Source organism: Rhinatrema bivittatum, chromosome 16, assembly GCF_901001135.1.
Source record: "Rhinatrema bivittatum chromosome 16, aRhiBiv1.1, whole genome shotgun sequence".
NCBI classification, from domain to species: Eukaryota; Metazoa; Chordata; class Amphibia; order Gymnophiona; family Rhinatrematidae; genus Rhinatrema; species Rhinatrema bivittatum.
In genome coordinates, this window is record NC_042630.1 from 2,421,258 (window position 1) to 2,431,618 (window position 10,361).

The following is a 10,361-nucleotide window of genomic DNA, read 5'->3' on the forward strand; positions in this document are numbered from 1 at the left end:
AGGAGACAGGTGAGAGCCATGTGCAAGCCAGGAGAGACGGGTGAGAACTGCCAGAATGTGTGCAAATGAGGAGACAGGAGAGATGGGTGAGAACTGCCAGAACGTGTGCAAATGAGGAGACAGGTGAGAGCCATGTGCAAGCCAGGAGAGACGGGTGAGAACTGCCAGAACGTGTGCAAATGAGGAGACATGTGAGATCCATGTGCAAGCCAGGAGAGACGGGTGAGAACTGCCAGAATGTGTGCAAATGAGGAGACAGGAGAGACGGGTGAGAACTGCCAGAACATGTGCAAATGAGGAGACAGGTGAGATCCATGTGCAAGCCAGGAGAGACAGGTGAGAACTGCCAGAATGTGTGCAAATGAGGAGACATGTGAGATCCATGTGCAAGCCAGGAGAGACGGGTGAGAACTGCCAGAACGTGTGCAAATGAGGAGACATGTGAGATCCATGTGCAAGCCAGGAGAGACGGGTGAGAACTGCCAGAATGTGTGCAAATGAGGAGACAGGAGAGACGGGTGAGAACTGCCAGAACATGTGCAAATGAGGAGACATGTGAGATCCATGTGCAAGCCAGGAGAGACGGGTGAGAACTGCCAGAACGTGTGCAAATGAGGAGACATGTGAGATCCATGTGCAAGCCAGGAGAGACGGGTGAGAACTGCCAGAACGTGTGCAAATGAGGAGACAGGAGAGACGGGTGAGAACTGCCAGAACATGTGCAAATGAGGAGACAGGTGAGAGCCATGGGCAAGCCAGGAGAGACAGGTGAGAACTGCCAGAATGTGTGCAAATGAGGAGACATGTGAGATCCATGTGCAAGCCAGGAGAGACGGGTGAGAACTGCCAGAACGTGTGCAAATGAGGAGACATGTGAGATCCATGTGCAAGCCAGGAGAGACGGGTGAGAACTGCCAGAATGTGTGCAAATGAGGAGACAGGAGAGACGGGTGAGAACTGCCAGAACATGTGCAAATGAGGAGACATGTGCAAATGAGGAGACATGTGAGATCCATGTGCAAGCCAGGAGAGACGGGTGAGAACTGCCAGAACGTGTGCAAATGAGGAGACATGTGAGATCCATGTGCAAGCCAGGAGAGACGGGTGAGAACTGCCAGAACGTGTGCAAATGAGGAGACAGGAGAGACGGGTGAGAACTGCCAGAACGTGTTCAAATGAGGAAACATGTGAGATCCATGTGCAAGCCAGGAGAGACGGGTGAGGACTGCCAGAACGTGTGCAAATGAGGAGACATGTGAGATCCATGTGCAAGCCAGGAGAGACGGGTGAGAACTGCCAGAACGTGTGCAAATGAGGAGACATGTGAGATCCATGTGCAAGCCAGGAGAGACGGGTGAGAACTGCCAGAACGTGTGCAAATGAGGAGACATGTGAGATCCATGTGCAAGCCAGGAGAGACGGGTGAGAACTGCCAGAACGTGTGCAAATGAGGAGACAGGTGAGAGCCATGTTCAAACCAGGAGAGAGACCGTGGTGTCAGAGAATTATCCAAAGTTTCCTCAGTACATGTTTTGCTGTTTTTGTCACCGGTGAGGATGGCAAAGCCTCATTCACACCTTCTCTCATTTCTTCTGTCCCCTGACAGTGCGAATCAGACTCATCTGTTTCAACAAGACTTTCATTGCCAGCAATGACAAGGTAGATATGAGCATGGGGGAGGAAAGGGGCAGGGCATACTCCAGAACTCTCCAGAAATGTGGATCTCTCGGGACCTCCAGTGCTCCCTCCATGTGACAGGGGCCGGCCAATGGCACGGATACCCTGTCAGATGGTAAGGGCAAAGGGGCATCGGCGCCATTTTGATTAGTGGCAGCCGACGGCCCGGGAGCGGGAGATCGCTCCCGGACCCCCACTGGACCACCAGGTACCTGTAAAATGTTTTTGGGGGAGTCGGGAGGGTGGGGGAAGCTAAGGGACTAGCTTCCCCCCCTCCCCCCCCCCTTGGAGTTTCGCCAAGAAGCTATTACAATGGGATATTCGTATACCTTGCGTTATCCTTGCAAATGCATAATTAAAAAACAACAAGACACCTTTATTTTTTTTATACCCGATCATTTAAAAAACTTTATTGAACAAAGAAGATCTGCCACAATATCTCCAATACCCAGCGAATAAAGTATAATGCAGGTAGCACAGTACAATTTTCTGGGTAAAATATTATTGATTGATTATCTCCCCTTAGTTTTTTTCTTAATACCTCTGTTTCTCTTAAGATGACAAGAAGAAAATTGCCATTGATTGATTATAATACAATTGTGGATAGGATTTATTTCAAGTTTGTGTATTTGAAAATAGTGATTATGAATGATGTTCTTATAATTATTGGAAAATCAATAAAAATATAAATTACAAAGGGTCGGGTGGGTTTTTTGTTTATCGGCTCAGGCGCAGCTGATAAACAAAACCGCGATCGGGCCCGATGAAAAAAAATCCACATGTGAATCGGAACCGGAATCCAAACCGATTCTGGTTCCGATTCACATCTCTACTGTTTACTGTTCCATCCCCTCCCCTTCAGGAATCCTGCAGGGGACAGGAGTGAAAAAGGCAGGAGAGGGGAGCAGAGCATTTGTTTTCTTCTCTGCAGTACCTGCTCCAACCTCAGCCCCTCCCTTTCCTCAGGAAGCCTGCCTGGAACAGGAGGAGCTGGAGGTGGGAGCAGAGCATTTGTTTTCTTCTCTGCAGTACCTGCTCCAACCTCAGCCCCTCCCCTTCCTCAGGAAGCCTGCCTGGAACAGGAGGAGCTGGAGGTGGGAGCAGAGCATTTGTTTTCTTCTCTGCAGTACCTGCTCCAACCTCAGCCCCTCCCTTTCCTCAGGAAGCCTGCCTGGAACAGGAGGAGCTGGAGGTGGGAGCCGAGCATTTGTTTTCTTCTCTGCAGTACCTGCTCCAACCTCAGCCCCTCCCCTTCCTCAGGAAGCCTGCCTGGAACAGGAGGAGCTGGAGGTGGGAGCAGAGCATTTGTTTTCTTCTCTGCAGTACCTGCTCCAACCTCAGCCCCTCCCCTTCCTCAGGAAGCCTGCCTGGAACAGGAGGAGCTGGAGGTGGGAGCAGAGCATTTGTTTTCTTCTCTGCAGTACCTGCTCCAACCTCAGCCCCTCCCTTTCCTCAGGAAGCCTGCCTGGAACAGGAGAAGCAGGAGGTGGGAGCAGAGCATTTGTTTTCTTCTCTGCAGTACCTGCTCCAACCTTAGCCCCTCCCCTTCCTCAGGAAGCCTGCCTGGAACAGGAGGAGCTGGAGGTGGGAGCAGAGCATTTGTTTTCTTCTCTGCAGTACCTGCTCCAACCTCAGCCCCTCCCCTTCCTCAGGAAGCCTGCCTGGAATAGGAGAAGAGTGGTGAGCCTGAAGCAGACGCTGCAGGAAGCAGATGGGGGGAAACAGGGAGGGGAAACAATGGAACAGCTCACTGTGCAGCTTTGATTCCAGGATTTGGGTTTCTCATGAAAGAAACATGAGGGAGTGAGTCAAGAAGCTCTGTTTTATTGAAGGGCGGAGGGGGAAGGAGAATGTTGGGGGAAAGGATGGGAGAGAGAGCAAACGAGGGAAAGAGTGCAGATTAGGGAGGTGGGAGGGGCAATGCTTCCCCACCCCCTACCACCAGTAATTAATTGGCTCATCAGCTATGGGACAGGCTGGTGCAGACCTGGCTTTGCCCCCTTGCATGCAGGGAGATGCAGCTCTTACTTGATTTAGGGGTCCTCTTTGGGATGATCAGAATCGAATCTTGCAGGGTAAAGCAGATACTAACCCCAGGGAGGGGGGTGGCCTGTCTGTCTTAGGCTTTGTGACTATAAAGTTCTCATCTGCATTTTTCTTGTGCCCTCCTCTCCCTCCAGTATCCGCTGGTGGACATACAGGTGAGCAAAATCCAAATCCACCTCATTCATTTCACAAAGCAACCAATTGGAAGCCTCCGCAAGAGACCTCCTGCACGCACAGCTTTTCACACACGGTTACACACGCGTGTACATGTTCTGTGGTGAGATCTGGCAGCCACGTTGTTTGTGAAGAGAGCCCCAGGGTAGCAGGGTGCGGTCTCACACCCTACAGAAGTCCACATTCAGAAAGCCACAGAAATAACCACTCGCGCACACGAGCCCTGCATTGCCTCCCTACGCACATTGCACCAACGATTTGGCACAAGAATTGACACCGGAGATGAGCGCGCAGCTGGCTACTGGCTGAAGTGAACAGAGCGTAGTCAGGTCTGACATGGATTACTGCTTCGTTGGCAGGATCCCGAAGAGTACCGCATTGCTCAGTGGCGGAACGTGGCTCCGGAGCAGGGCATTTTGGACCTAGCCTTCACTCTCTCCCCAGTGTCCAAAACCGGGATCTATACCATCAACGTGGAACATCCAGAGGCCAAGCAGACCTTCCACGTGGAGGACAAAGGTGAGTGCCGGGCACAGCCCAGAAAGGAAGGGCAGACAGCTGAAACAGGCTTTGCCTTCCTACAGTGGGTTTGGAGTTGGGGTAGAGATTAGGGTAAGGGACAAGGGTAGAGAGTCTGAGATAAAAGGCTGGCATTAGGAATTTGGGTAGAGTTTGGATTAGGGATGAGGTAGAGTTAGTCAGGCATGGAGGGTTAAGGTTGGTAGTAGGTATAAGATTAATGTCCTAGGTGGTCAAGGTAGGGGGTTAAAGGTTAGAGTTTTGCTAATTTCTCTGATTATTCAGGTCGGCAGAAATGGGAACTTCTCATTCGGTCATCTCCCTCGGTGGTCACCCCGGAGGATTCATCCCTTGATTTAAACATCTGTGGAAGGTGAATGGGGATTGCTGCTCAATGTTCGTGTCTTTCACTGTGTTCCCAGGTCTAGCTCTCCAGTAGACCCTCACACCTTTCAAAACAGGGGCTGCTCTGAGTATCCAGACCTCCGTATACCCCTTCCCAAAACCTGAGGGTCTGCAGCAGTCCTAAAACATGTATAGCGCTGTCTGTAACATATCGTAGTATGGATTACCATCCTCTCAGGGTATGCAACAGAAACCTCCCCCGCGGGACTGGCAGTCAGAGCCCTGTGCTTTGAACCCAGGGAGCCTCCTATCCATTCTTAATTCCACACTCCCATCCACCCATGCATTGGCTGAACCTCAGCAGCCTCTCTGTGCTCAGATGTAGGGACTGTAAGCTCTTGGAGTCAGGGACATAATAAACTTGTGATAACACTGTCTATCTCCCTGCTCTCTTCTCACCCCAATTATCAGGCATGTCTCTGGGAATGCTGCCCAGGGCCTCGTTAAGGTGACGGTGTGCCGGCAGGCCAACCACTACTACTGGTATGAGGAGGGCAGGCCACAGGACATCTGTCTGGTGTTCAGTGGGCAGGTGAGGCCTGGGTCATGAATTCAAAGGGGATGGGAGAGGGGGAATTCCAGGACCTGTAAGCTGGACGAGCGGCACTGCCAGCATGTGTCTTCCATGCAGGGGAGACATCCTGGAGGCAATGTCTCAAAGTGACCTTTGAGCATTCACCACAGGCAACCTGCTGGGTTCCTCACTCCAGTGTTCCTTTGCCTGTTTGTAGACCAATGACTCCGGGTGCATTTCCTGGACGGCAGATGTCAAGACCTTTCAGCTAAGTATGTACGGCTACGATAAGAACCTGAATGTGGTGGCCTCGCTGGTGGAGGATGAAACAGGTGAGAGCAGAGGGAGCTGCTTCAGAGTCTCCCAGAAACCATGTACTGTCCAGGGTTCACCCAGCAGCACCACCCTGAGGCCACCATACACTTCCAATCTGTGGAGTCCAATTTTCCCTGGAATTTCCTTGTAAATTGACTTTTATCACTAATTGGATACTGTTGATGGCGATAGCCTCTGTTTACATGAGACTCATTCCCCTGTCCCTAATAATCTGGCTTTCTCCTTTCCCCCCCATCCTCCACCCATAGCATGGACCTTGGATACTGTTAATCCCTCATATGAGGTTATTCCTTTTACTGCAGATGAGAAGGTCCAGGCCAATGTCAACATCCCATTGTCTTTTACCATTGCTGAGATGAAATTCGATGATACCGACTCCAACTACAAGCCTAACATGCCCTATAAAGGAAAGGTAGGATTGCCTATGAAGATGGGGGCGTACACTGATGGTGAGCAGATGTTGATTATGGTGAGGAAAAGCTGACCCTTTTGGGTGTAATTTATAGTAAGGCAGGTAATAGAAATATGATAACAGTGACAGTGGGAATGAGGTGATAGTGAGGAGAAGGTGGTGTTAGTGGTGAGAAGGGGATGGTGTGGAGAGGGGCCTGTGGTAGTGATGTGATGGTGGTGGTGAGGAGGAGGTGAGGGTAAGAAGGTGACACTAAGGATGGAGGAGAATGGTGGTGATCAGGTTGATCGTGGATGTGTTGGTGATAGAGATGATACTGGTGGGCAGGAGCAGGATGAGGTGGTGACAAGTATCTCCACTCCTGGATAGCCTGGCAAACGTGAGGAGGTCTGCTGAGTGCCGTGGCACACGTTGGGTTTGGGTTTGGGCTGTTGGCTCTAGGCTGTTCTTCTCTCCTGCTTTCATTATGTCCTCTTGTTCTTGCATAGATGAAGCTGTTTGGGGCTGATGGCACACCTAGAAAAGGAGAAGAGATATACCTAATCCTCGAGACCAATGACAGAAAGACAGAGCATTCATATATCACTGACGATGCAGGGACGGCGTCCTTTTCTCTGGACACCGCCAACTGGGGAAATAAATCTGTCATTCTGAGGGTGAGTGTACAGCAGGGATTTTCAGGATATCCACTATGAATATGAATGAGATAAATTTGCATGCATTGTCTCCTTTGTATCAAATCTCTCATGAATATTCATTGTGGATATCCAGAGAACTCAACTGGCCAGGCGTGCCCCAAAGACTGGGTCCAGAGCCACTGGTCTAAGCACCAGTCAAGCTGTGGGGTCCTCAGCAGAGCTCCACCAAGCAAGAGGACAAGATCGATGATCTTCAGACCGACTGTAAACCTGGCTCTGTCATGTCAGGCTCTTTCCGAGTGCCCTACACACCCAGAGCTGATTCTGCTCATCCCTGCATCTGCTGACGATGGTAAAAGCTCACAGAGTATCTTCAATAAATTCTCAAACAGCCTTCCTGAGGATGGACTCTCCCAGAATCAACGCTTCATCTGCCACAGGCAGGCTCTCGGAAAGCCATGGGCGGCACTTCCAAACGTTGGTGACCACCGATAAATCTCTGGACTGACCCTAGGGCCACGGCGTGCCCCATTCCTACCTTCTCCCTTTTTTCATGGCAGGCTGTGTTTAAGAAAGAGAAGCCAGCGGCTCCGCCTGGACAGATGGTCCCCCTGTACAGAGATGCCATCAAGATCGTGGCCCCCTTCCGCTCCGGGACCAACACTGCCTTGAAAATCCAGAAGCCGGATGACCCGCTCTCCTGCGGCCAGAGCTACCAGGTGAAAACGGATTACAGGGTGCCAGGCAGCGATCTGGAAGAAGGCAGGGAGACGCTGGAGATGGTCCACATCGTAAGTACCTGCAGGGAGAATGAACAAATAAATTGCAGGTGCCTGCGGATGAGAAGCTGCATGGGCAGGACTGGTCCTGTACGTGTGGCGAGGCAGCGCCCTCTTTCCTTATTCCTGCCAGATCTCTTCCTCTTCCTTAGGTCATGAGCAAAGGTGAAATTACTGAGTCCGGAAAGACGGTGGTGAAGATCTGGAATAATTCAGGTGGGTGAGAACAATCACCTGAACGCCTGGTAAGAACAATCCCAATCCCTCCCTTACAAATCCACCCCCCCCTTCCATCTCACCGTTCCTCTCACTCACTCTCCCCTCTCTCTATTACCTGCCTCCCACCTTCTTCCCCTTCCCTTGCTCTCTCTTTCCTCCATCCCACCTCACATTTTCATTTCTGCTCCCAGTGCAACAGGGCTCCTTTGATATCACAGTCCACGCACGCTCTCACATCGCAAGTGCGGTCAATATACTGCTCTATACTGTCCTACCCCAGGGGAAAGTGTCAGCTGACAGCGCCAAGCTCCCCGTCTCCAGGTGCCTCAACAACAAGGTGAGGGGGCAAGGAAGGGTAAAGCCTGGGATGGGCACAGAGGATCCTCAGAGGTGGGGGAGTGAGGGGTAAAGCCTGGGATGGGCACAGAGGATCCTCAGAGGTGAGGGAGTGAGGGGTAAAGCCTGGGATAAGCACAGAGGATCCTCAGAGGTGGGGGAGTGAGAGGTAAAGCCTGGGATAAGCACAGAGGATCCTCAGAGGTGGGGGAGTGAGGGGTAAAGCCTGGGACGGGCACAGAGGATCCTCATAGGTGGGGGAGTGAGGGGTAAAGCCTGGGATGGGCACAGAGGATCCTCAGAGGTGGGGGAGTGAGGGGTAAAGCCTGGGACGGGCACAGAGGATCCTCAGAGGTGGGGGAGTGAGAGGTAAAGCCTGGGATAAGCACAGAGGATCCTCAGAGGTGGGGGAGTGAGGGGTAAAGCCTGGGATAAGCACAGAGGATCCTCAGAGGTGGGGGAGTGAGAGGTAAAGCCTGGGATAAGCACAGAGGATCCTCAGAGGTGGGGGAGTGAGGGGTAAAGCCTGGGATAAGCACAGAGGATCCTCAGAGGTGGGGGAGTGAGAGGTAAAGCCTGGGATAAGCACAGAGGATCCTCAGAGTGGGGGAGTGAGGGGTAAAGCCTGGGATAAGCACAGAGGCTCCTCAGAGGTGGGGGAGTGAGGGGTAAAGCCTGGGATAAGCACAGAGGATCCTCAGAGGTGGGGGAGTGAGAGGTAAAGCCTGGGATAAGCACAGAGGATCCTTAGCTGTGGGGGAGTGAGGGGTAAAGCCTGGGATAAGCACAGAGGATCCTTAGCTGTGGGGGAGTGAGAGGTAAAGCCTGGGATAAGCACAGAGGATCCTCAGAGGTGGGGGAGTGAGAGGTAAAGCCTGGGAAAAGCACAGAGGATCCTCAGAGGTGGGGGAGTGAGGGGTAAAGCCTGGGATAAGCACAGAGGATCCTCAGAGGTGGGGGAGTGAGGGGTAAAGCCTGGGATGGGCACAGAGGATCCTCAGAGGTGGGGGAGTGAGGGGTAAAGCCTGGGATGAGCACAGAGGATCCTCAGAGGTGGGGGAGTGAGGGGTAAAGCCTGGGATGAGCACAGAGGATCCTCAGAGGTGGGGGAGTGAGGGGTAAAGCCTGGGATAAGCACAGAGGATCCTTAGCTGTGGGGGAGTGAGGGGTAAAGTCTGGGATAAGCACAGAGGATCCTCAGAGGTGAGGGAGTGAGGGGTAAAGCCTGGAATAAGCACAGAGGATCCTCAGAGGTGGGGGAGTGAGAGGTAAAGCCTGGGATAAGCACAGAGGATCCTCAGAGGTGGGGGAGTGAGGGATAAAGCCTGGGACAGGTACAGAGGATCCTCAGAGGTGGGGGAGTGAGGGGTAAAGCCTGGGATAAGCACAGAGGATCCTCAGAGGTGGGGGAGTGAGGGGTAAAGCCTGGGACGGGCACAGAGGATCCTCAGAGGTGGGGGAGTGAGGGGTAAAGCCTGGGATAAGCACAGAGGATCCTCAGAGGTGGGGGAGTGAGGGGTAAAGCCTGGGACGTGCACAGAGGATCCTCAGAGGTGGGAGAGAGAAACCCCATAATATAGAGAATCCTCAGCATGGGTAAAGCTGAGATCAGGGAGAGTCTGCAGTATTGTGATACGAAGTTAGAAATCTCTTGCTTATTTATTCCTTTAGTAAAATTTGATTTCACTCTCTTATCAATGACACCAATGTGATTTACAAGCTAAAATAAAGTCTCCTCCTCACAACAGCTGGAGTCTCTCTCTCGGGATCATCACCTTTCCGAATTGTGTATCCCAGCCAGGAACCTTTCACGTCTCTGCCTCTCTCTGTCTCTTCTCAGGTGAAGCTGCTCTTCTCAAGGCCTGAGGGTCTCCCTTTCTCTAACGTCACTCTCCACCTGCAGGCAGCCCCAGGCTCTTTCTGTTCTGTCCGTGTCCTGGATAAGAGCCTGCTGCTTACAAGACCGGAAGTTGAGCTGACCAGCGACAGCGTGAGTCATCCCAATTATCTGCCTATCTGTAGCCCTGTGTGTCTGAGAATACAGAGCTGACCCCGGCCAGAGGAGAGGGCAGGTCTCCTATAACCCTGCACACACTGATCCCAGCCTAAGGAGAGGGCAGGTCTCCTATAACCCTGCACACGCTGACCCCAGCCTGAGGAAAGGGCAGGTCTCCCTAGGATAACCTGCACACACTGATCCCATCCTAAGGAGAGGGCAGGTCTCCTATAACCCTGCCACACACTGAATCCCAGTCTGAGGAGAGGCAGGTCTCCCTATAACCCTGCACCACTGATCCCAGCCTAAG

At 52.2% G+C, this 10,361-nt stretch overlaps 1 protein-coding gene across 8 annotated transcripts in view; it reads left to right on the forward strand.

Annotated features, from left to right (window-relative positions):
* LOC115077986 (alpha-2-macroglobulin-like protein 1) overlaps positions 1-10,361 on the forward strand; it is a 52,100-nt gene that overhangs the window by 3,604 nt on the left and 38,135 nt on the right. For 7 of the 8 annotated variants that reach the window (XM_029580498.1, XM_029580499.1, XM_029580496.1 and 4 more), the window contains exons 4-15: positions 1,607-1,659; positions 3,858-3,878; positions 4,257-4,416; positions 4,702-4,789; positions 5,233-5,353; positions 5,553-5,667; positions 5,974-6,083; positions 6,572-6,739; positions 7,282-7,512; positions 7,653-7,716; positions 7,911-8,056; positions 9,896-10,045. In XM_029580498.1, coding sequence (XP_029436358.1) covers positions 1,607-1,659; positions 3,858-3,878; positions 4,257-4,416; positions 4,702-4,789; positions 5,233-5,353; positions 5,553-5,667; positions 5,974-6,083; positions 6,572-6,739; positions 7,282-7,512; positions 7,653-7,716; positions 7,911-8,056; positions 9,896-10,045 — 1,427 coding nt within the window. The remainder of the gene's footprint in view (positions 1-1,606; positions 1,660-3,857; positions 3,879-4,256; positions 4,417-4,701; positions 4,790-5,232; positions 5,354-5,552; positions 5,668-5,973; positions 6,084-6,571; positions 6,740-7,281; positions 7,513-7,652; positions 7,717-7,910; positions 8,057-9,895; positions 10,046-10,361) is intronic. The other variant, XM_029580494.1, reaches the window with a different exon arrangement.